General features: G+C 43.4%; 2 protein-coding genes across 2 annotated transcripts in view; one reads left to right on the forward strand and one right to left on the reverse strand.

Annotated features, from left to right (window-relative positions):
* The first annotated feature begins 28 nt into the window (after nucleotides 1-28).
* Nucleotides 29-15,386, forward strand: csrp2 (cysteine and glycine-rich protein 2). Its single transcript, XM_084000003.1, has 6 exons — nucleotides 29-96; nucleotides 2,080-2,204; nucleotides 5,280-5,448; nucleotides 7,965-8,094; nucleotides 10,083-10,176; nucleotides 15,202-15,386. Exons 2-6 carry the CDS (start codon nucleotides 2,093-2,095, stop codon nucleotides 15,276-15,278), a joined length of 582 nt encoding a protein of 193 aa, XP_083856129.1. The 5' UTR covers nucleotides 29-96; nucleotides 2,080-2,092; the 3' UTR covers nucleotides 15,279-15,386.
* Nucleotides 15,387-18,221: 2,835 nt separating this feature from the next.
* Nucleotides 18,222-26,693, reverse strand: part of zdhhc17 (zDHHC palmitoyltransferase 17) — a gene marked incomplete at its 5' end in the record, with an annotated part of 36,619 nt that continues 28,147 nt past the window's right edge. The window contains 7 exons of the mRNA XM_083999289.1: nucleotides 18,222-18,740; nucleotides 19,962-20,056; nucleotides 20,155-20,312; nucleotides 20,414-20,497; nucleotides 22,391-22,484; nucleotides 22,582-22,644; nucleotides 23,443-23,567. Coding sequence (XP_083855415.1) covers nucleotides 18,602-18,740; nucleotides 19,962-20,056; nucleotides 20,155-20,312; nucleotides 20,414-20,497; nucleotides 22,391-22,484; nucleotides 22,582-22,644; nucleotides 23,443-23,567 — 758 coding nt within the window. The 3' untranslated portion in view covers nucleotides 18,222-18,601. The remainder of the gene's footprint in view (nucleotides 18,741-19,961; nucleotides 20,057-20,154; nucleotides 20,313-20,413; nucleotides 20,498-22,390; nucleotides 22,485-22,581; nucleotides 22,645-23,442; nucleotides 23,568-26,693) is intronic.

Genomic DNA, 26,693 nt, shown 5'->3' on the forward strand with positions numbered 1-26,693 from the left:
TATGTGGCATTTCAGGGTCAGTGTAGTAGAAGTGTGGACTGTTATCACTCTGTGTCGGAGTTACACCACCTCTACTGCTGCTTTTAAAGACCTACGGTAAGGTAACTTTTTATCTGACATATTGCCATGAAACATAATGCTATACATTTCAATACTAAAACTAAAGAAGTTAAGTCTGTGTATTTATTTATGGTACTGACTGTGTTCCAATAGTTAATGTTTATAAACAATTTTTTAAACTTAATGTAACTTCTGCTCAATGCTGCCGTCTATGCAGGCTGACAATATGTAGGCCTATGTATTTTTACTTGTACAGTGAAAAGTGTCAAACATTCATCATTCATCTCATCAGGTTAAAACACATAAGAGCTGATGACCAGGCTAATGTGACCAAGAGACTCTGAAGGGTAGCATTAAAATGAGCAGGCTTTGATATATAGCTTCCAATGCACACACTAGGTTTGATAATACATGACATTTACAATACTGTGTAAACAATATGAATATGTCATCAACAGGGTAACACAGCTTTGTGTTACATAATAATAATTCACTGTCTGTGTTTCCAGCCTGTGTGCTTTTATATTACAGCATCAGAACTATAGTTGAGAAATACTGAGAAGTTTGGTTCAACATCTTTAAACATTGATATAGCACTTAATGATTCACCACTGATGGTGCCGGAGCCACTGTGAGGTTGTTAAAGGTCACAGGGGTCAGAGTGTGTACCTCAACAGCCTTCTGAAAAGATTATGTGTCTTAGTGTCAGGAAAAGTTAGAGGAAAGAACAGAGACTTTTTCACTGGACTTTAATTGAATTGCAGATATAGTAACTTATTTAAAACCACTAATGTGTTCCACATTGAAAAGTTTAGACCAATCACGAATTCAACAAACAATAAAAATTTCATTAGCCTCGGTTCAGTGAAATGATTCAGTGTCCAACGATGATCTCAAATCTGCTTCTTTTTTCTTTTCTTTTTTTGGGAGGCACAAACAATGAACTCTGAAAAAAGTGTGCAAAGTTTAAATGAACTGATTAATCTCTGGCAGTGTCACACCAACAGTAAACAAAGACCCAAGTCTGAACTCTTAAACTTTAAAATGACTGCGCTGGGCCGTCAGCTGGAACACCTCAACACCGACTTCCTCTCCACGACCAAACGCCTGCAGGAGCTTGAAGGGTAGTTAGTGGTCGTCTGATCCCCTCTCATGTTTAAACCTGTTCTGCAGTCTCTAATCCAGCTGGGAGGAGGATTTACAAGGACAAGATCAGTAGTTTACACCGCTAAGAGTTTTCTTTTTCACTTAATTAAGAATCAAAGAGCTTTTCCGTTTTAATCTCTAAAGTACTGTATGATATCACAGTGGGGGTTTGCCTTGTGGTGAGTGATACACTAAGGAAGCGGAGCATCTTAAACCCTTAAATGAGTGAGTGTGTAATTACAGACAGATGCGCATGTGAGTCAGGGAGTGACTGGGTGTGTTATGTGCGTAGGTTACTTCACACTCATATTTATTCTTTGCTGTTTGTGTCTGCACTGTACAGGCTCAGACAACAGGCAACAAAAGCCCCGTGGCACGGCGCCCTAAAGCATTCCTCTGGGTATTAGTCTACCCTGTTGTTTAGGCCGACCTCGTTTGCATTGTGTGTTGTGTTTTTTTTTAAGAGTGGCAGTTGTGCCCCGGGGCATCGGTTTTCATTTCAAATGTGTGCTGCTGTGATTATATCCAGCAGTGCAGGTTCTCAGAGATGGATGTAGATGTTACTGGATACTGATATGCTTCAAATAAGACACTGGCTGCTCCTTTCAATTCAAATCAGTCAAGTGGAGCTTATCAGCTTATTATTATGGAGCAACCTCTGAGCAGAATTGGATGTGAACGTGAATGGAGATGGGTGTTGCCGAAACCCATTCATGCTCAATTTCACCGTCACCCTCCCTGCGTGAGTATCAGGGGGAAAATTGCTTTGATTCCAAAAAAAAAAAGTCAGGAGGATAAGAAACATACAGGAACATGTCAAGGAGGAACAAAGTAACCCTAACCTTGCATATCCTCTCCCCTGTCTCCTGCCAGGACCACACACACGATGCCAAACTGGGGAGGAGGCAACAAATGCTCAGCGTGCCGTGGGACGGTTTACCACGCCGAGGAAGTGCAGTGTGACGGGAAGAGTTTCCACAAATGCTGTTTCCTCTGCAGTAAGTTGTTGTTCTTGTCGGGGATGCAACGGTATCATTTGTGTGTGTGTGTGAGAGACAGAGTGTGTGTGGTTATGCATCATTTAGACCATGAAGCTGGTGCTTCAGGACATAGCGCACATTCTTACATTGATTTCCCACGTTCAGACAGCCAGTGGAATCAGAGTCATCTCTGACACGTAACAGAAAAACCTTTGTTAGGAACACCAACGCAGTTCCCTGTCTAATGAAGAGACTATTAAGATGCATTGTGTGGGAAGTGTAGGATCTCCTCATACACCTTATATGATGTAGTAGAGGTGACGTACCAGTATCTGTGCTGATACTTAAAGGGATACTTCACCCAAAATCGATAATTCACCAATTTTCTACTCACCGTCATGCCAAGGAAGGGTTCGGAGTCATCAAAACGTTTGTTCGTCGTTGTAAACCATTGGATGTATGATATAAACACAGAAGAACATCTCTCAGCAAATCTCACGCAGCCACTGGGAGCTACTGCTACAACAAGGATAAAAACAGAGATCAAATTATCTTTTTCCGAACAACTTTTTCATGTGGCGGCTTCAGGACACTTGAGTCAGTACGGACAAGCAGTATGGAGGTATTTGGATGTTTCATTTTGGACAATTCAAAAGTGAGCACTATCCGCTGCCATTATATGAAAATCCGTTGTCAGCCGGACCCCCCCTGGAACTCCAAAAGCGTTTTGATAACTCTGAAAGTTCTCCGAACCCTTCCTTGGCATGACGGTGAGTAGATGATTGGTGAATTATCAATTTTGGGTGAAGTATCCCTTTAAGCACATGTGTGACTTTTTGTTTATGTCAGTAGCAAGTACAAGGTCGAAGCTCTCAGTTGCGTTAACTGACTTACAGTATATTACAGTACTGAGTCAGTTCATCAGGCCTCATAAAAGCATCAAGAACAAAGTATTTTCAATACACACAAGCTTAAAACAGCGATCTGGTGACTCAACTTACACTACATGAATGAGGTGCATTCAGTGGTGTCGTATCACAGATTTTGCAACAGAAAGAAAGGAAGCTCAAATAAAACGAGCGATTTAGAGATTTGAGAGTTGACCGCTGAAAATGTCATCAGGAAGTCAAACCAGACAAACGAGAATGTTAACATGAAAGTATCTCTAAGGGTTGATAGATGAGAGCCAACACTTGGGGTGTTTCGTATAAGAAAGAAAGAAAGAAACATCTTGTAGAGTTCACCATCAAAGTGTGAACTCTGGTTCACCCCTCCACGGCGCTTCAAAGAGAGCCTGTGCTGACATTTCCCTCACCGGTCATCAGTTGTGGAGTTCACACTGCATTATTGTCAGGTTGCTGGCCGAGTGGGCGGCGTGTCCCGCTCCTGAACTGTCCTTGAAATGTCAGTGAAGAAGATGTCTTTGGAGCTGGAGAACAGGATTTGTCCCGACGCCGCCGTCAGGACGAGACCAAAGCAACATGAGCCACAAAAGAGGAGTTTATTTTTTTTCTGGCGGTTTCTTTACAAAAGATGCTTTGTCTTACCGCGAGGAGACGATGAGTGAGGGGACTCTGTGTCCTTGGCTCTTATTTGCCCCTTTTCCTCCAGTCCCTCAGTTTGACATTCACCACTTTTTGTTTCAGCGTATGAAAGACAGGAAGGTCACTCAGTAGAGATCGGGGCTTTTGTCTTGGTTATCTGTTAACACTTGATGCCGGTTATGTCACTACGGTGGGAGTGAAATGTAAATACTCAGCTAGCGGTGTGAAATCTTAAACCAGTTTCAGAGGATCACACAGTGCAGAGCAGGGTGTGTAGAATTTGACTAATCCCAACAACAGTGTGCAGTGTGCAAGTATGAGGTCTCAAGCAGCTCCAGCTCTTTTGTTTTGTTTTAATGCATAATCCATAAGAATGAGTTCTACAGCAACAAACAGTAGCAGCCGGAGTTTAAACTTGAATAAATCCACCGCTGACATCAGGAGAAGCAGTTATGATAAAGATCTAGGATAAAGAAAATATACAGTCCCACTGCTGAATACTTTTCCCTTCTTTGCATATGAATGTTTTTGACTTCATGGTCTTAAATCATGTGCACATGCAGTGGAGGCAAAAGGGATCGTGACAAAGAAATTCCCCATTTCCCCTATAGGTTTAAATCTCTCTCCTCTTCTGAACACACATCTACAGGTCTCACTGCGCAAAAGCTGGAATATTCAGAGTTGAAAGATGTTGAAGATTGAGCTCAGGGCCCAGTTGTTCAAAAGGTTTAATCTCTGGGTTTAAAATCCCTTGTTTTGCTATCAAGGATGATGTAATCCGTTTTACTTTTACCCAAGTTGTTCAAAGCAAATTAGGATTGGATCAGTCTGATCCAGATACAAACTTTTCAAGATGACCAAATTCAGTTAACATATGCAAAGTGGGACTGTGTATCACACTAAAGGCTACTAGGTATGTAAGAAAAACAGGTAGAACAGCAGCATGGGGTCACTCAAAGTCTTTTTCTTTAACAGCCAGACCTTATCTGACCTGCAACAAATAAATAAAAAAGAATATATACAGTACATTCGTCAAATACATTGTGGATATTTTTCCATGTGTTTCAAATTCAAATCTCTAATTTAAAAAAACATTTAAATATCCAGTAGTTGGGGAAAAGTTCTCCATTTGTGGAATGATCCAAATGTTAACTTATAAGTTATATGTAGTTTATTTGGCCAGTTTGAATGTGATTTAAATGACATTTTGTTCCTGAAATCCACCCTGGATATACCAAACTGCTGGGATCAGAATGATGCAGATTTTTTGGCTCAAAATTAAAAAGTTTTGAACAACACAAATTGAGGGTTTGATCTAGATTAATTTCAAACCCAGATTGGATTATGTGATCTAATGATCTCAGAATCCACTTTTGGTTTTGAACAACCCATTTTACAAGATTTGATCCAATCCATTATCCAAAGTCCAATCAGATTACTTTTGAACAACTGGTGTTTGTGTTTCTGTCTCATGTTTCAAATGCAAATGTTCAGCAGCAAATACATGTAAATGAAACAACTTTGTGTGTGTGTGTGTGTGTGTCCACAGTGGTGTGCAGGAAGGGCTTAGACAGCACCACGCTGGCTATTCACGACCAGGAGATCTACTGCAAGTCATGCTACGGGAAGAAGTACGGCCCCAAGGGCTACGGCTACGGACAGGGGGCGGGAACGCTCAACATGGACCGAGGAGAGCGGCTGGGAATCAAACATGAAGAGTAAGCTGGGCCGACGGTTGTACACAGGCTGCACACAGGTGCATTAAATCCTGGAAGTCGCTGCAACGATCCTTTCTGGAAACATTGTGTAATGAATGCCGTGTGGGCGTGTTTGTCCTGAGTGTCAGAATAATTACAGTCATTGTCGTGCCGTCCTTCATCGCCCCGCCTGCTGTGGTTCAGACTGGTGTTGACATCCGCTCCGTCCTCACAGTGCTGCTGCCAGTAAACTGCGACAACAACATTAAATTAGAGCCAGTTTTTGCAATTTCACAGCTTTACCAACACAAATGATGCCTTGACGTGCCTAAATAAAGGATCATTCATCTGACTTCATTGCGTAATTGAGGTTGACAGGGTCAGTGAGTTCAGGGCACATTCAGTATGTGGCAGGAGACCAGCGGCGCTGTTGTCTCCAAGCAGGAGAAATGCAACGAGTCAGGGGAGAATCAGTGGCTCCAGAGATGGTCCAGGAAGTCAACACTGAATGTTCTGGGCTCCGGACAAAGACGGTAAACTTGTACCAGGTCTTTTTGTAAGGATCTCCAGATGGGAGAATGATCTAAATGTCTTTAAATGTCAATCGTGAAAGATTATTACACAAGTCAGATGTCAGATACAGTAAAGATCAGGGGTCCCAGGGGCCCCATATACAGAGCTCAAGTGGTCCGCTTTAAAGATGTCAGAGCTTCTGCTGCTCACTGCCTGGACCACAGAGCTTTAAGAGAGGAAAGGAACCTTGACGGGAAGACTGGCAGTCTGCCTCATGACCACATCCAGCTTGGCTGCAGCAGCTCCCGGCTGGGTCAGCTGACAGTGTAGACGCAGGAGGAGAGGAGTCAGAGCGCAGGTCTGAAACCAGAATGATGATCCAGGTGATCAATGCAACATCTAATAGATCAGGATCTACACTGCCCGTCCAAAAAAAAAGACACACCCTCTAATATTTCGTTGGACCGCCTTTAGCTTTGATTACGGCACACATTCGCTGTGGTGTCGTTTCAATAAGATTCTGCAATGTCGGACTCTGTTGTCACATTGGACCACATTTCTTCCTTGAATTATGGTTCCTTACTGTCCTTCCAGTTTGTAATAATGCGTTGGACAGTTAAGTTCTTAACACAATTTTAGTAGTCTCAGTAATCTCCTTAGATGTTAGATTCACTTGTAATTTGACCCTTCTGAAACAGATCAACGTCTTTTCCACGACCACAGGATGTGTCTTCAGACATGGTTGTTTAGGAAATTTGACTGCATTAGTTAGGGTTAAATAAGTTGTTGCCAGCTAAAACATAATCATCCATGCAGTAATAGGCTTTATGCACAGCTCCACTACTTCCTGAACTTAGACAAGCTCCTTCATTTCCTGTCTTACATTATTGGACAAACTGATTAATCCAGATGTGTCCATAGATACAGTATATATAAGAAGACTAGATGACTCACCCGCCGCTGCTGCCTAATGACATAATGGATAATTTTAATCATGTACTTTTTTTTAAATAAAAAGTAACATTATAGTAACATTATGCAAATAATAAAAGTAATAGCCACATACTGATTTATTTTTCACAGAGTTATGAATAGTTTTTTTAGTGAAGATGACTGGATCACCATCTACTGCTCTGTAACTGCAGCCAGAGTCAGAGCAAGTTGCCTGTCCTCAATATGGCTGACTGTGAGCTACGCCTGCATGTAGCCCGATCCACCCCCTTGGTTGTGACTACTGAGGTCAGTCAGACACACCTGGATTAATCAGTTTGTCCAATAATATAAGACAGGAAATAAAGGAGCTCGTTTAAGTTCAGGAAGTAGTGGAGCTGTGCATAAAGGCTATTATCCAATGGGAAGCTCTTACCTATTAGCTTAGTTACATCCAAGTGGTGACTTTTTTTTGGACGGGCAGTGTATAAGATGCTACTGACTGCTTCAGCTGCAGGACCACACCCACCTCTGAGAACTGAGTGTGAGACCACACACTTGTAACCGTGTGGGCACCAAAAACAAACAGGAAAACACAGCTGCCCCACACACACACACACATATGCTAACACACTCGTGTTTATTCCTGCCTCAGACGTCAGGTGATCATTGTTATGAAAGAGTTCATTATGTAAGCAGGAGGAGCCGGTCCACCCTCCACAAAGGGCTTCATTCAGGGGCCACGGGGGCTGGCAGCCACCCTTCGATAAGCACCGCTCCGGGGCCCCAGGGTGCCTCGCTCCCTTTCCCACCACTGGCTGAGGATGGGAGCAGGATGGGACGGTTTTATTTCTGGTCTATTTGTCCCATGTATCTCCTCATAATCATTAATAAAGAAGGTTGTCAGGAAACATTAACAAAGCATGAGTTCACATCGAACATTGAAGCGCTTTTTAAACCATCACTGGAACAGGTCCAGACTGGATAACTACAGTTACAAATACTGACTGATTCACTTAAAGCCAGATTGCCCAATCAGCCTTGTTTGTGGAAGACAATGTTTCATCCTTATCGTGTGTGTTTTTTTCCTCCAGGACACAGGCCCACAGACCCACCACCAACCCCAACCCCTCCAAATTTGCCCAGAAGTTTGGAGGCTCGGAGAAATGTGCCCGGTGTGGAGACTCTGTCTACGCTGCAGAGAAGATCATGGGGGCGGGAAAGGTGAGAGAATGGAGAGATCCATGTGGATGAAGTAAACACGCTCTTGTGACAGCGCTGATGTTGAACATGTGACAGAACGCTGATGTCAGATCAGCCAATCAGAGAGAGACGGTCCTCCTGACTAAACATTCACTATGCTTCATATGTCAGTGTGTGGAGTTAAGTAGGCTACTCAACAACACAGATTTTCTATTGTTTTTTTTTTGTTAAGTATTTTGGGGGGCTTTTAGGCCTTTAATCAACAGGACAGCTGTAGAGAGACAGGAAATGGGGAACAACATGCAGCAAAGGGCCACCGGTGGAATCGAACCAGGGCCGCTGCGGCGAGGACTATAGCATATGGGGTGCCTACTCTACCCGTTGAGCTTAATGACGCCCCCATATGTCAGTGTTTGTGAAGGTTTGAGCAAACACAGGTCCATCAACATGTCCCTGGTTAATTGCTGTTAATGAGCAGGGACAAATGAGGGACAAATGAAGAGATGGGCAGAGACGATGTTTGTGGTTATTTTGCTTGATGAATGACTCAATTAATGAGTTTTTTGACAATTAATTTGTTGGCTGACTATGCAGTTGAATTTTTTTTATTATTTTTTTTATTTTATGCTTCTATGAGGTAGAGACAGTGGAGACAAACAGGAAATGCAGGGAGACAGAGCAGGGGAATGACATACAGCCAGGGGTGGACCCCAGGACTGTCTGATCAGGGCGTGTGAGTCCATGTGGTGTGTGACCAAACTATTCGGGGGTGGCCCTCAGCTCTCATGTTTGGGTCATAGTTTATGATCATCATTACAACAAGAGCATAAATTCAGCAGCATGAGGAGACAGTGAGGACAGTGAAGACAGGAGGACGTTCTCAGAGGGAACAACGCTCTGCGCTGTCCACCCTTTAGTTTTCACTGGTTGAGCCAAGTTGCAAAAAATGATGAGTCTTGGCTCATGTGGAGATTCACATGGGTTGTCATGACAATGGCGGATGAGACTCCACAGATGCTCCTGTGATTTAAAGCTGCAGTGTGAACCGAATAGCTTCATAAATGGACTTTATTTTTTATTTTTTCTATATTTTTGGGGCTTTTTGACTTTAACAGGTTAGTTGACAGACAGGAAATGGGGAGGCAGAGAGAGGGGGGAATGACACGCAGCAAAGGGCCACCCGATGCAGGATTCAAACCATAAATGGACTTTCTAATGTGTAGCCTGTAGCTATGGCCACAGCCTGGTGTAACCCCACCAGAAGTCAGAGGAACCCAGGCCGCGCTGGTTCCCTGAACGCCACAGGACAACAGGCGACATCACAAACCACTGGATTGGATGCACATATGGATGTGTGTGTGTGTATATGTGTGTTTTACAGTGCTGAACCACACGCTGGAGGTTTGGTGTGGCTGCTCCTAATGAGAGAACGCAGATCCTGTTTTTCTGATGAAAGTTTCTCCATAAAGTTTGGACGGGAGCTCGCAGGCAGCTGGCGTTAATCGAGCGAGGCAGATGTTGAGGACGGCGGATTTACAGTAGATGAAGTCATGAGGCTCAGGCTGCAGAGAATTCTGTTTCCTCTAAAAAAAATAAAAAAAAACGGGAGTGGACCGTTTCCTGTCACCGATCACATGAAGATCCACACATGAGCTGATTTATAGGCGGTGATGTCACCATGCGGGAAGCCGTTAATGGGTTTCTCTAATGGGACAAAATCTATCCGCGGCTCCGCTCACGAGCTCAAGCATAACCAGTAATTTTGTGTTTAATGAAGAGATTCAGAAAAAGCCTCCAGCTGTGGGGAAAAGCAGCTCTGACGGGAAACAATGAAGGAACGCCGTCCAACAAACAGCAGCAGTTATCAGCCTTAAAAAAAAAAAGTGCAAACACAAAAGCTTTTCTGTTGCAGATTTTAACAGTCAAGGTAGATTCAGCATGAAGGCACGAAAGACAGGCTTGAACAGCTGCCACTGTGGATATTAAATTAAAATTCTTTCTCCTCACAGCCGTGGCACAAGAACTGTTTCCGCTGCGCGAAATGTGGCAAGAGCCTGGAGTCGACCACCCAGACTGAGAAAGACGGAGAGATCTACTGCAAAGGTGAGCGGAGGCCGGCCGTGTGCAGGGTTTTCATCACACAGCTTTGATTTCCTCGCTGTCATTAATGAGATTTCACAGTTGTAACACAACATTAGCTTTAGCCAACACACACGCACACACTGGCAACACCAGAGGACAAATCAACCGTGCAACACTTACATAGTGGTGCAATTAATCTGCTCCAGAGCACCCAACAACAACACACCTCCTCATGTTAAATACATGAACACACATTAATGTGTGATCAAGGACTAATGGTGCTTGAGTTCCCCAACAGAGAGCTGAGGCCTGTGCTATGGAGCAGGTTAAACATATCCAGGATATGTTGAACATTATCAGGCTTAAATGAACCTAACATTGGCCGTCTTCAATAACCTGAACTACAAAGATGGTAATCAACTGGTGAAGGTAAACCCTAGATAATAGAGCACATTATCAGAACCATGATGCTCTTTGGTCTGATAATGAACAAACTGTTATGATGTGAAGTGGATCAAACAGTTGAAAACAGAGTTAAACCTGAAGTTTCCTCACTAACCTCAGATCTTTCACAGCACAGACCTCAGGACATGTGAAATCTACTGACAGTTAAACTCAATCAAGGTTCAACAGTCTTTATTATCCCCTAGGGGCAATTTGTTTCACAGCAAGGAGTGAAAAACAATTAAAAAAACATGTATAACAAAACAACAACACATCTAATCTCAACAGCCTGATCACTGCAGGGACAAACAAATCTCTTAGTCTGTTAGACCTGCATCTTGGAAGTAGATATCTGCACCAGTAAGATGTTGACATCTGACATGTGACAGGGAGCAAAGTGTAAACTGATGCACAACAGGTCCACAAACTGGAGTCAGGTTTTATTGGAGTCCACATGTTGCTGTCAGATTCAGTAAACTCTGACAGCAGTACTGTAGGTGCACAACCACATGACCTAAAGGTATCTCTTCTTTGGCTCATGACACAATATCTGCAAAAAACTCTTATCAGCTAATCAATACATGGGGAGCGTACCTATGTTCCCTGGGTCCGATGTTCCCCATTTTTCCCAAAAAGGGTCCTATGTTCCCCACTGTTGCCGGTCGATGGACCCTCTCTACTTATCTGGACTCTATCTATCTATCTGGCCTGTCGAGCCTCCATCTGGTCTTTTTACTAAACTTAACCAACTCCTTTCTTCATTGCATAAAACCAACCAATGGGACAATTCTACTTCTCACTCAAAAATAGGCAAAAATCTGCACAGTCACAACTTCACTTCCAGGTATGGGACCAAATATTGCAGGGGAAAATCGGGGAACATAGGGATGACCCAATACACGTTAGCATGCTAACAGGCTAGGCTTTGACTGTGAACATGATTGACCCCTGAAAAGTTGCCCTGATGTATCATTGGTGTTGTAGTCAAGACCACCTAACCCGAGACCGAGCCAAGACCAAGACCTTGAGTGGGTCTAGACCAAGTCCAAGACCAAGACTACCAATGCAAGACCATTACTGTATTTAGTACCTGTCCTCATAATAATCATGTGGCTTGATATTTACATTATTTCTCCTCGGCTACAGAGAAAAGATAATTTGATCTAAAATCTAAACCGTATTTAATGTGAACAAAGTTTGGATTGAACAGAAGAACACAGCACAGAACCTGCTGAAGTCTCCGTTGTTCAGATGGTAACCCAAGCAGATACTGATGTAGAACAGTTTTAATTATCTTAAAGTTATTGAATTACATCACATAAACCAAAGCGAGTGAGTGACAGAGAGACATTTGTGGTTAAAGTATGAGTCCATTCACCATGACTTACAGAGTTTTACCATGACTGTTGTTCCACAGTGTTCTACAGAGAACAGCTTTGAGAGCTAAGCTGCTGTTGATGTCATCATATCAGCAGAAACAGAACTGGACTCTTATGTAACAATAACACACACACACACAGTGTTGTATTCAGTGTCATCCTGTTATTTCATGTGTGGTGTGTTGGTTTGGCTGGGTGACACAGAGCGGCTCACTGTCCACCACACTCAAGTGGGCTGGAACATGTGCAGTGTGACCTCCGCAGCACTTTCCTCCTCCTCCTCATCAGCACAATGACACACATACACACATACACTAATGCACACTGACAGACACATAAATACACACAGACCTCAGCAGAGGGATGTTTACCGGGTATCATCATGAAACCTTGTACTGATGAGCAGGAATGTTGCAGACGGAGCCGCTGCCGTAGCTCAGACTGTGTCCTGACTGTGGCTGAGCAGCAGCTGGACGACGTTACTCCGTCTCATCATGGACAATCTGAACACACACATGTGGACGGAAGAGCTGCAAAAAAAATAAAAAAATAAAAAACTGTCTCCAAATGGTTGAAATGCAGAGTCAGGGATTCTGCACCTCAGTGTCAGACCAAACAGCTTATCTGAGACTTTACATGTTGATGTGAGATAAACAGCTCCGAGCTGAGAAACTGGTTCTCTGCCCTCAGTCACACACAGGTGTTTTCTCACCTGTCCGATGAGCAGCTCCAGTGCAGGAGAAGACGTGGCTTCGTTGTTCATGCTGACTCACTGTCACCACTCACTGTGAACACTACACTCATGTTATTAGTGTCACCTGTGATTATCCTGCTGTGATGAGTGACGTGTCTGCTGTGGAGAGTGGCAGCAGACTCTGGTTGCACTGAGGAACTACTCAAGATTAAAGGATCATTTCAACTCACTGTCCCCACCTCACCTGGAGAGCTTTCTGTCCATCAACATAATATTACACTGAGCTTCATCACCTCAAATGTGACTGAAATTCATGCAGCAATTTCTCTTTTCTAAATGGGACTTATCATGATTCTCATTGAAGTCATTTTTTGTTTTTATTTTTCATGAATTAAAAAAATAGAAAATACTTTGCACATCAATTTGATTGACAGGTGCGTAGGAGAGGGACAGGTAGATCTGCAAAAGTGAAGAATATAGAGACTCCCGCACACTGTGATACTTACACAGAAAAAATGTTTTAATGGTGGCATATGGAGGTATTATTGTTACTTTATTATTTGCAAATGTGTGTCTCAATCTGTGTTGTGATCTGTAAATGTATACTGACATTTGTGTGTGTATGTACACAAATCTGCAAATGTGTGTTCAGAATCTGTGTGCAATGCATAATCAGATTTGTAAATGTGTAAAACAAATCCTTGTTTGTATTCAGATTCGCAAATGTGTGCAAAGAGAAGTGTACATTAATCTGTAAATGTGTATGTAAATCTGTAAAGGTGTAAATAGTTATGTAAATATGTAGACAGATCTGTGTACACTTTGCACGCGTTTGCAGATTTGTCTTCACTTGCGAATCTGAATACAAACAAGGATTAGTTTAACACATTTACAAATCTGATTACGCACAGATACACATTTGCAAATAATAAAGTAACAATAATACCTCCATAGGGCAACGTTTTGGTGCTTAACCCTTTGCCACCATTAAAACATTGCAGTCTATATTCTGTATTTTTCATGAATTGAAATACAAGATTGAGGATTTCTCCTAGATACAGTACAGTTTATTTCAGACGTGCTGATTATACTGCATGATCTCAGTGTGGCTTTTCAAAATAAAAGGCCACTCTAAAACGTGCAGTCTTATTTTGAAGGGATGTGTTCGGCACTGAACTACATGACTTAGACTAAATATGTCTTTTCCTGGATCAGTAAACTCATCAGTATGTGGTGTGGCCTCCACATGTCTCTCACTTCCTCTGAACTGAGTCGTCCAGGTCGTTGATTGGGGCTCATCTGTTGCTGGATGTTGGCAGGAAGTGGAACTTACTGTCAGACGTGTGTGTGTGTGTGGTCAGCATCAGGCAACTTTGCTGAGAGCTCGTTACAGCGCAGTGACCCCCTCGACAGCTCTGGTGGAAAATTTAGCTCAGCGACTGCGCACTTCCTCAAATAGGTTACACAACTGTGTGATAACTGTGATAACACATTTCAAAGTGGCCCAGCTGTGCAGTAGTCATGTTGAGTAACCATCACCAGATGTGACACCTGACAGGTGGAGGGATGATCGTAACACACAGCCTCATCAGTAGTGGATGTTCCATGACAGTGCCGTGAAAAAGTATTGGCCCCCTTCTTGATTTCTTACTTTTTTGCATATTTGTCACACTTAGATGTTTTAGATCACCAAACAAATGTTAATATTAGACTAAGATAACCCAGGTTAATATAAATTGCATTTTTTAATGATGATTTTATTTATTAAGGCAAAAGACCTGTCCAATCCTATGTGAAAAAGTAATAACTGTGATAAACCACATTTTTTGGAAAGCTGAGTTTAATTTCACTAGGCCTGCCATCACTGCCAGACCTGTTGAATCAATAAATCACTTCAAAAGAACCTGTTTGAGCAAAGTGATGTAGTGCAATCTAAAGAAAATTCAAGAAAAAAAAAGAAAAAAGAAAATCATTGAAACATCTATCAGTCTGGAAAGTGTTAGAAAGCCATTTCTAAAGCTTTGGGACTCCAGTGAACCCATGTGAGCCTTTATCCACTAATGGAGAAACCCAACAGCGTTTGACCTTGAGGTCGCAAACTGATGGCCAGACGTTCTCCTTCAGGATTTTCTGGTTGAGAGCAGAATTCATGGTTCCATCAATTATTAAATCATCCAGGTCCTGAAGCAGCAGAGCAGCCACAGAGCATAACTCTACCACAATTATATTTAACTGTTGGTATGATGCTCTTTTCGTGAAACGTGGACTCTTTAACGCCTTAATAAATGAAATCGTAATTTAAAAACTGCATTTTATATGTACTTGGGTTATCTTTATCTAATATTAACATGTGTTTTATGATCTTAAACATGACAAATATGCAAAAAAAAAAAAAAAAAAGCAAGAAAATCAGGAAGGGGGCAAATACTTTTTCGTGGCACTGTATATAGTTTGGTGAATAAGGCTCAGTAAAACCTACCTGTGTCTGAAACCTCTGCCTCTGACTCTCTTTTCTCTCTCTTTCCACAGCGTGTTACGCCAAGAACTTCGGGCCCAAGGGTTTTGGATATGGCCAAGGAGCCGGCGCTCTGGTTCACGCCCAGTGATGACCCGGATCACTGGGACCGTCTCGCCTTCACACATTCCTCTTATCCATCAACATCAGCTCATATTTTCTACTTTAAATGCTTTGCTCTTAGGTGCCAACACTATGAATAAAAATAAACATTTACAGACCAAAACTCTTTCACATTTGACTGTATTTTATTATTAAAGCCATTAAAACTGAACCATGCCCATATGTTTACATCTGAAGCTGAGTTACAGTGATGTCTGAAGGTGGGCAGAGAGGCACTGAAGATGATTATGTGCTTTATCTTTTTTTTTTTTTCTCTTTTATTATCCCACGTGGTGAGGTGGTGAGAGGGGAGACAGAGCAGGCAGCTGGAAGAACTAGTGATGGCTGAAATGGCTTTGAGTCGATGTCCGTGATGAGCTGGGAGAAGAAAGTCCGTAGGCCGTTATTAACAACACAGGTGTCTCACTGACCGGTGGCTCGTGTTACTGATATGACATCTATGACCTTTGACCGCAAAACTGGAGCTGCTGTGCGTGTGTTTCGTCGTTGTCGGGCAGTGACATCAGCGGTTAGCGAGCTGGGATGGATGGGGGTTGGTGGTGAAACGCAGAATGATGACATAACTGTCCCCTTCTGATGATGCAAACATGAGGCCCAAAAGTTTTCCGGAGGCCTTAATATAATATAACCTCCCTCTATCCTTAAAACTATTGCATGATCACATTTCAGCTTTTAGAAAAAAAAACAAATCGGCATCCGCCTTTAGTTCTCTAGTGTCTTTGCTTTACAATTTGTACATCCAGTGGTATAACAAACCCAGCGATATATGACAAATAAAAAAAACAAAAAAAACAAAACAACCCTTTAGGATGACTACAGTCCACAAGCATGGAACATTCAAATATATTACACACTTGCACAGGACGGCCCCGACTGACGGGGGAGGGGGTTGGGGGGGCCGCCTGAAAGACGACGTCCACTACACACACTGGATTTGAGAGAAAGAAACTAACAATTAAAAAACAGACAAATGAACAGAATGCAGAAAAGTTCTTGCAAATACTTAACATTCACTATATACAGACACGTGGCTTTGCCGGGCTGTCGACGACGGGGTCAGATTGACACGGCAGGGGGGTCCAAGGTGGGAGTGGAGGGGAGGGGGGGTCGGCAAGAGCCCAGCTGTCCCAAGCATCGTACATGCAGTGGAGGTTCTTGGCAGGGAGTGGAGAGGGGGGGTCGGGGTGGGGGGGCAAGTGGGGTTAAAATGCCTATAGACAGCAGTGTCAGACATCACTAGAAGCTACAGTCATACACTTGGAGTATAGTCACTTGGTTTTCTTCTCTCACTCACTGTGGTTTGAAGAAATCCCCCCCAAAAACTTAAAAAAAAAAAAAAAAAGAAAGAAAGAGAAGGAAAACCGGAGCACCTTCAACTAACACTGACAACAAAACAAAAAAAAAAAGTTACAGAAGATCGTGTTTATGTACAGATGCACATTCTTTACACCTCTGTCCATCCTGCTGCTGCTGCTGCTGCTGCTGCTGCTGCTGCGCCGACCGCACGGGTGAGGGAGGGAGGGATGGGGAAGGGAGGGGCGACGGGTCAGGGAGGGGTCCGAGACAGGAAGTGCCGGGGAAGGCGGCCATGTCTGATGGGGCCCCTCGTCTTCCTCACTGTAAACAATGGAAGCGTCGGCGTGGAGCGGCGCTGCTGGGGGGGGCCCCCTCTGTTCAGTAACGGCCGAAGAACGAATAAAACAAAACCAAAAAAAAAAAACTACAAAAAAAAAAACTACAAAAAAGAAAAGGATCAGTGCAATGTTGTAGGCAGACCAAAAGACAATAAAAACATTTAAGACTTTACAGCTTCTTGAGAGAAAAACACAAATGGAATGAAGCTTTCGTGTAAACTCGTCTGTCCCACTGCGGCGTCTCTCCTTCTCTTCTCTTCTCCTCGTCTCTTGCTGTGAATAAATACACCTGCTGTACCCGCCCCCCCGGAGGTGGGTGATGGTCACGTCCTCGGCAGCTACGGGTACAGTCTTCAATATTTCTTTTCCTTTTCCATAAAAACCTACTCAGCTAAAATGATGTGAAATGTATAAACGATGGCGCTAGACGATAGTTAACTTTATCTATAAATAGTTTTAAAATAAATATACCTGTATCACATTGTCTGTAGGATATCTTCCGTCAACTTTACAGTGGACGGCGGCTGAAGAAGTCCCACTTCCTGCTTTTAATACTGCACAGCAACCGATTTCTGATTATTATTTCAGCCTCAAAAAAACACGACGCTCCTTTTCATCTCCGAGCGTTTCATTGTCAGCATCTGCAGCTTCGTCTCAGCAGGGGAGGGGTGGGACTCCTCCAGCGGCTCCTCCTGTAACCCAACACTTCTTCCTCTGATAAGTTCAACAAATGTTGGCAAATCCTCATCAACTCCATGCAAGATTCATCTCGGTGCAAAATCAAGACCATAAAAAGACATTCCCTTATCTCTATCACACGTGGAAACAAATGGTTTTTAAAAAAAAAGAAAAAAAAAAGTAATAAAAATAAAAACACGACATGTTTCCTTTAGCTTCCACGGCCACCACAGTTAATTATCACAGGAACAGCGGAGAGTTCCTGAACCAATCAAAAACAAAAAAATAAAATACATACAGGGCACATCAACAGGGACACCATAAATAAGGATAGAAAGTGGGAAAAGGGGGGAGAGAGGGAAACTGCCACGTCATGGTGCTGCTGTCTCTGCAGCCTCATGTCTCCAGTACAAACAGAACAGCTTTTATTTTGAAATTCCTCGCGTCCATCGGCCTCGCTCCTCTCCGTTCGTGCCTGGCAGCAACGTCACCGTCCAAAGGGCTCAGGAGGAGAAGAGACGAGGTGGAGGGGGGGGTAGGGGTGGGGTTGGGGGGGGGGGGGGGGGGGCGGTGAAAGTACAGTAATGGAGTCTTGATGTTGTAGAATAGTAGTAGTAGTAGTAGTAATAGTAATAAAGGTGGTGGTGAGGGCAGAGAGAGAGAGAGGGGTGTAGCTGTGGTGTTGCCCTGTAACAGCATGCTCGTCCTGGCTGATTTTTTATTTTTCCAAAGTCTTTTGATCGGTGAGGGAGAGATGGTCCAGAAAAGCAAGCGCTCCCGAGAACAGCATCACTCCGATATGAACGCCGGGGGTGGGGGGAAGGAGAGGGGGGAGGGGAAATCCTTCCAGACTCTTTCTTCCGCCCAGCAAACGCTCAACTCCCCCCCTTCTCCCCCCCTCTTCCTCTTCTTCTTCATCATCATTATCGTCATCGTCTTCGTCCTCCTCCTTCTTCGTCCTCCCTTCTTTTCTTTTTCTTTACACCAGCTGGTAGCCCGAGCCAGACGTCTGGTCGTATTCTATTGTGTACTGCGTGGTCCAGTCCACCGCCACGGGCCGGATCAGACCGCAGCAGCGGATCTCGAAGAAATCGATGAGGTTTCGGATGCAGCCGTGGCTGTGGAGGCAGGAGAGAGGGAGGAGCATGAGTCACTACTGCTGAACAAACGGCTCACATATCATTATACAGTGGTACATCTGCAACACATGCTAGAAATGGTGCCATCATTATGTAGATATAACTGTGAGTTTCTGCATAGAGTTATCTGAGGTTAAAGGGGACATATTATGGAAATATCACTTTTTGAAGGCTCTTTGGGTGTTTGTACTCTGGCCCCCCAAATGTGAGAATTGACAAAAAATCTGTAACTTGCTCCCAAGGTTGAAATCAACGTGGTTTTATGAGCTGTTCCCTAAGTTGTCATCAAATGATGTCATTAGTTTAGCGGCAGAGGGGGCGGGTGCAAGGGTAGATCTTCATATGTACCGGTAGTGTGATTATAAATCAGCTCTAAATTCTCTAGTAACACTGTGAAAGTATCAAAGCCTCAGTCCACAGAGAGATACACACAGCCTGTATTCAGAAACTGAGACTTAAAACCAGCCGTCAGGACTTCTGTAACTTTGTGATGTCACAACAAGGCTGTCACCAAGCCCCACCCACCTGAACCCCCCATCCCACTTTGCAGGATTGTCTTCTCTGAATATTACATGAAATCTGCTCTATTTTTATTTGATCACTCAGAAAACAGGCAGCCAATCAGAAGAGGCCTGTTGTTAGTTAGCGGAGCTCTATAGAGGTTTCCATCACCCTGGTTCATCTAGACCAGACATGGGCAACCTATGACACACAGAGCCGGTGTGGCTGCAGGTTTTCTTTCCAACCCGGCAGCAGAACACCAGACTTGACTCATTTAATCAACTGATCTCGGTCTTCAGACAGCTGATTGGTCAAACTGTGTGCTCTTGAAGCCACACGGCCCTTTGAGGAATAGGTTGCCCATGCCTGATCGAGAACAAGCAGTCGATATTCAACGTATGGGACTATTTCCTCTTAGAAAGTAGCTCCACAGAACAAACCTGCTTTATTCCCATAGAAGCGACATCACTGAGACTCAGCTCTTGGGAGATTTTAAATGCAGTTTTTTTCTGTTCACCTCCACTGTGTTGAGGTGGAGGAAATCTAAGAGACATTTCAGAACCTCGCCACACCAACTCGAAGAATCTGTGCGGTTTGAAAATGGGAGTGTGTTTTTTCCCTTGTTAAATGTTCCTACTGCAGCCCTGCTGAGACTCTGAGACTCCACTGTGGTAAACAAAACAACAGAGCATCCCTTACTTGAACGGGCTTTCGATGGACGTGGCCGTGACTTTAAAGTGCTTGTATCTCCGAGCGTTCATCCTCTCGTTGGTGGTGATTCCTAGAGCAGCGATCTGAGGGAGGGGAAGAGCAGAGGTTTGTCAGCGCCTCACTGATTCGCCGAAACAAGACTCATCCTGATGAAGCTGGTGAGTAAAAGCTGAATCCAGACCTGGTAGAGTTGACACATGATGAGCACGGCCACCCACATGAAGTGGAAGATGCTGTTGAGGAACATCCAGAACATCCAGGGGGAGCAGGAGGCGATCTGGGTCAGGTAGAGCCAGAAACCGTCCTTGGCGTAACTGGTGGCACAGTGGATCCTCCAGTCTGAGGGGCAGAAACAGGACAGAGGGGCACGAGGTCAAGGTGAAACAGAAGGATTTGACGTGGAACAATACAGTAAGTGAAAGCGAGGCTCTTGTACTCACAGGAGATACAGCCGTAGATCATCCAGCAGATCATGCAGAGCAGGAAGAACAGATAACCCATGAAGTAGCGGTGATTCCCACTTCCTGTGGAGGAAAACAAACACATCAGTCAACTCTCATCACCTCCGACTGCAGCTGTGGTTGTAATTCCAGTCAGGGTGAGAGGAGTGTTTCTCACAGTGGAGCATTCAAGGTCTCAGACTCCACTGTATGAGAAATATTCGGGAATTAGAAACAGATAAAATCTTCACTGAGCATTAAGAGGATAAGAGTGAAATGCTAATGTCCCTCAAGTTTGGAGCAGGACACAAGGACACACAGACACTGCATAAAATTGGTTTTTGTTCATACATGTAGGCAGTTATGTGGAGAGAGAGAAGCAACTCTACATTGGATATGTAATACCCAATGTAGAGTTATCTTATCTATCTTGGATGTTTGAATAATTATGTCCCTGGAGAAGGTAGATATTTAACTAAAACTAGTTGGAAGATGAAATGATCTCCAAAAGGCATAACGTTAAACATGTAACAGTCTTTTGCAATATTTTAATCAATATCAGTGGATTATTTTAGTTTTCTACAGTTTTAGAATGAAAAGAGGAAACAAAGCAGCAGCCTGCAAAAGAATGGGAAACCCAGGAGACTGCAGCTCTCAGATAACTTTGACCAAGGAATCAAGATATTTACTATTTACACACTGTGATAGTTTCCAAGAGGGGGGCTACTAGCTACTAACTATGCAGGTGGCCAAACCTTTGCTGAAGGCCTTTTCCTTTTCTGTCATTTTAAAAATAAATAAAAATATTGTTTAAAATGTAAAGGGAATGTATCATCTGTAGGTCATTTCATCTTCCACTTGCTGAACTGTTCACATTAACAGAAATTTTGACCAGGGGTGGCTAAACTTGTATATGTAAAACTGAAAGGAACTAAGAAGAACCTCAAGTCCTTTCTACCAGCTGCCATTAGGATTTTAACTCACAGTAATCATGAGCCATTGGCTTTCTCTTAATTTCTGTAATCATGTGATTGTGTCTCTGCCCCCTTTTTAATCCTTATTTTAGACCTTGCTACTTTGATCACTTTTCCATGCTTTAATGGGTTGTGCAACATGTCATTGTGTATTCTATGTATGATGTGTGTGTGTGTGTGTGTGTGTGTGTGTGTGTGTGTGTGTGTGTGTGTGTGTGTGTGTGGTCTTCTGTCTGGTGCTGCTGTGGTAACAATGTAATTGGGTTAGGGTTAGGATTAAAAAAAAGGATTAATAAAGTATCTTTAACTTACATCTCTTTGTTTAAATGTAAAAAATGTCAATACAAATTGATAACAGAAAGAGTTTTTGTTCAATAGAGTTTTCAGTGCTCAGATGATCAGGATCTTATCGGTCAAGATAAATTCTAGAGTTTGGGTTGAAAACGTCTTGAAACATTGTGGATCTTTTCTCCGGCTCCTGGAGACGCTGCTTGTTGTTTGTTCAGACAGTTTCCTCACTTTTAAAGCCTCATCCTGACCACCTGCTTTCTAAATGTTAGTGCAGCGAGCCCCCCTGCACCCCCTTCCTTCCCCCACCGTCTCCAGTCTGCAGTCTGCAGCACTTACAACACTGTCTAACATTATTTCCCTTTTCATCTTGCGGATGTTTTTTTTTTTTCTTTTCTTTCTATGAGCCATTTCATGTTTTTACAATCAGTCACATATCACCTGCCACTTCCTCTGTGCTGTGACAGGTAATACTCATATTTTCCCCTCAGCTTGTGTCTGGTTTGTAGCAGAACCAGGACAAATTCAGAGCAGAGGACACGTGTTGCTCCTTTACAGCCAAATCTGTTGCTGATAAAACACAATAAAAAGCCACAGCTCTCGGTCTGATGGGGGGAAATTGTGAGCAGCTGTTTGTTGGGAAGTGCATGTGCTGCTGTGGTTGTTGACATCCTCGTAAAAAAACCTAAGCGTGCTGTTGTTGCTGCTGACGTACCGACACAGTTCCCCACCCAGGGACAGTGGTGGTCAAACTTGGCGATGCAGCGGTTGCAGACGGCGCAGTGTTTGGACCTGATGGGCTTCCGTATCTGTGACAAAAAAAGGGGCACAAGAGGGGATGTTTTGAAAATAAAAACGTCTTGTTATAGATGTCATGTTGTGGAAAAACACGAGGCGAGACTTTACCAAGCAGGTGCTGCAGAATATGCTCAGGTCCAGACTGCCTGTCTCTGCCAGCTCCACGATCGTCTGCAGGAAGGAAACAACACACAAAAGCAGGATTTTTTTTTTTTTTAAAGACGGAAAAGCAGACAAGAATATGACAAGAAAATGAGAAACCTGTCTCGCTGAGGACTGTTTGGCACCGCAACAAAAGACCTAGTGACAGTGTGCGAGCTGGAGCTGGGGTTTCCAGCTGAACGATCACACTGGAGACTTGGCTGCCTCACGGTGAACTGGGACAAAGGCCACAGTGGGATTTACAGTTTAATTCACTCGTGCATGGTTTTTTTTGTGTGTGTTTGTTAAAAAGGGAAGAATAGCTTTTAAAGAAGGGACGGCTTTTATCTAATGTGCACAAATGAATGAGAAAATGTGTTCTGGTGTGTTTCTTTTCCAGCTCATCTCTGTGCAAATAAACCAAGGACACAGAAAGGGGGGGACAACAAGAGGAGGAAGAGGAGCCTCTGCGGCGAAGGGAAGGCTTTGAAGCCTTTGATGTGAAGTGGCTGCCCGGCCTGAACTGTGCAGAGTCCTGCGCTGCGCTAACAATGCGGGGTAAATTTAGCTCTTCATCAATCACAGGACGCAGAATCGGGGGGGCCCGGTGAGAAGCAGAGTCCCCGTTGTCCTCCGTTAGTGTGATAATGAGGGGACAGAGGGGCCGAGGGGAGGGGGGAGGGACTCTGGGCAGCAGGCCAGAGAATCAACCACTGTAAAGTAACATCACACGTGACATTGGGGGAATGATGTTCACATGTCAAAACAAAAAGCATCCGCGGCAAGAGGTACACTCTGAGTCTGCGAGGTGAGCTGATCGGCTTTTACCTTCTTCTTCTGCTCCTCTGACGCTTTGATGATCCCCGGGTCCGACTTCCATGACTTCCCGAAGTTGTAGAACAGAGCCAGGGTGTTGATCAGGAAGGGAACGTGGACGGTGGCAAACGGCAGATGTGCAGGGAGGTTAAGGAAGATGATGAACGGACAGCTTCTCCTATCAGACTATCAGTTTGTTATTTCAACCACATTCAACTCGTACGTCCTACTGTTAATGTACTGATGACATTATTCAGGTCACAGGACCTCAACTGCATCACAACACATGTTACAACACACCAAGTGGTTGTGTAACTGCTGGTGTTTCTAATTAAACTCTGTGTGAAAGCAAATTAGTGCAATTACATAAAATCCTTTCATCTTTTACATTGAAGGGATAGTTCAACATTTTGTCAAACTGGCCCATTGCCATAATCCCCATAGTCATAGCAGTAGGTTCGTTACCTTTATTTGTCGGTGCAAGCTGTTTTTAGAATGGCGGAGCAGAGCCGCGAGCTTCTCAGAGTTACGCTACGGAGGCTAATGGGATTTCTTGGTTTCCCCTCATCAAACTCATCAAATACACAATCGAACAACTCTAAAACGCTCTGGTGGACAAGTTGTGACCTGCACATTCACCACGCTATGAGATAATAACACAACGTTACGAGACCGAGTTGTTTTCGAGGAAAATTCATGCAAAACCGCTGATGTACGTTCCCTTCAGGGGCAGTTTTAGCTCTGAGCGGCTCACGGCTCAGCTCAGCCGTTCTAAAAATAGCTCGCACCGACAAATAAAGGTAATGAACCTACTGCTATGACTATAGGGATTATGGCAATGACCATTCGCCAAAATGTTGAACTATCCCTTTAAATTTACACTATTCTCATGGGTTCTTGTCTATTTCTCATCAACAGAAGCAGGTGAAAGCATTTTATACATTCATATGAACCTTCTATCTACAGAGGGAAGAAAGACCTTCAACTAAATCTGTCACAAGAGAAAATATTACAAATTCGTACCTCTAAATATTCAGCTGATGCTGAACAGAAATGATATGAACCAAGACAAAACATCATCTCTGTGCAGGGCAAACACTTTGTGAACAAAAGTCACTTCCTGTTTTCTCACTACAGTTACATCAATATTAAAATATTGTTTAAAAAAAAAACAATGACGTCAATATGAATCAGATGTTCTCGTCATGGCAACAAGGCAGACAGACAGGTCGGGACGCTGAGACTCAACTCCATCCACCCATGACTTCTGCTTGTCACAACAACTCATGGCTTCCTCCCAAACACACGCACACAAACAGACACACACAAACACTATACACCACCATTCCTTCTTTTCTTCTGTGTGAAGGTGTTTTTACAGCGAATAAATGTAGAAGAGAAAGTGGAGAAACCTGCGCCTGAAGAGAAGTGGTTTAAATATGTAAATCTCTTCCAACACAGGAGAAACACACGCACACACACTATTTCTGACTGAATAAACAAAGAAGCTGTGTGTTCCACATCAGTGTGTACAACTGTGTGGAGATAAGAGTGTGTGTGTGCGCTGTGACAGCTGTGGACCGGCCCCATGAGGACTGTGGGGGATTAGTGGCAGAGTCGGTCCTGCAGGCGAGCATGAGTCAGCTGAATCCCGGAGGAGAGCAGCCGAGTCACTGCGGAAACACCAACACTTGTGCTAACACACATCGCAGGCTTTTGTTTTGGAAAGAAGAAAAAAACAATGAACCAATCATAGTGATGGATCAAAGGAAGAATAACTGAGGATTCACCCGTGTTGCATGTAAAAATGTGTCAAATGTTTAAAGGTCACACAAACAAACACACGCAAGTCGTTTCCTTTAGAAAATTTGACTTCAAGAAAGGTGGTTTCACTGTTTTTAAAGGTCGTTCCAACAGTTTACATGTGTCTTTTGTGGGTCGACCATCTTCAAGGACGTAGAATAATAGAACGCCGTGATTCTCTTTCAAGTAAGAGATTGGAGGAAGGAAGCTGGCAGAGCACAAAGCTTCCATCTGTGGCAGACGTGTTGCTTTAATGTGTCTGCATCCCGTGCCAGGCTTAAAATGAAACACCTGCACTGTTACTGACACGAGTTTAATACGAGCCAAATATACATATGGAGGCTGACTCTACCTCCACAATGGGAGAAACCGTGTGGAGGCCAAGAGCGTTCAGACAGAAACAGGACAATAAGACTGTGATCATAATAGCAGCTCAAAACATGCTCAAAATGCTAACCTGCTGATGTGTAGCAGGTAAATTGATTACCATATTCACCAGCTTAGCTTGGCACATTCCCATTCCCTCTCTCTCTACCTCCTCATTTCCTATCTGTCTCAACTATCCTGTTGATTAAAGGCAAAAAGTCCAAAAAATATACTTTAAAAAAGAAAAAAAAGATCCATACTGCTCCAGAAGGTGCTGAGATGTTTCAGTCTGGACATCAAAGCGGTGAACTGACGATCCCAGGTTTCCGCTAACCAGGCTAAAAGTTCAACACCTTGCCACTGATCCACATCTGGAAGGATTCTTTTATCATGTCCAAGCAAACTAGGGGTGGTGGAAAAAATCGATACAGCATAGTATCGCAGTATTTTGTATGGCAATATTGTATCAATAAATGGACACCAAGTATTCATCTGAACAGACTAAGAAGTTTATCTTAGAAAAAACAGATGTTAACAAAGTTTTCATTTGGAGACATATTTTGCAGTTGAAAACAACTACGGTACTAAATCACAGTATACTGCAATATTTTTAATATTGCAGTAATATCACTTGAGACACAAGTATCCCGATAATATCATATTGCAGGGCCTCTGGTGATTTCAACACCTAATGCAAACCAGGTCATACTCTGATTGAATGGTTGAATGTGGCTTCACAACATGAGCTGTGGAGCCCACACTTGGCGTTACAAGACTTAGTATCCCTCCACTGTTGGCACTATTTATTCCATCCAGGGTTTTGACCTGCTGAGGGTTCGTGGCTGTGGTCTGTTCATCAATGCCATCTTTTCTTTTTTCAATTTTAAGTGTGCTGAAAGGAGACAGAAACACAAAAGCTGGCATTGTAACGACAAAGGATTTCCAAATGGTTGACAGCAAATATGATCCCAGATGATGGAGCTATAAACTTGGAAAAGTTAAATTGCATCTAGCTCACTGTTCACTGTAAGATATTTTTTAGAATGGCAGAGTTGTTGGATTGTGTATTTGATGAGTTTGATGAGGGAAACCAA

Source organism: Trachurus trachurus (assembly GCF_905171665.1).
Source record: "Trachurus trachurus genome assembly, chromosome: 23".
Taxonomy (NCBI): Eukaryota; Metazoa; Chordata; class Actinopteri; order Carangiformes; family Carangidae; genus Trachurus; species Trachurus trachurus.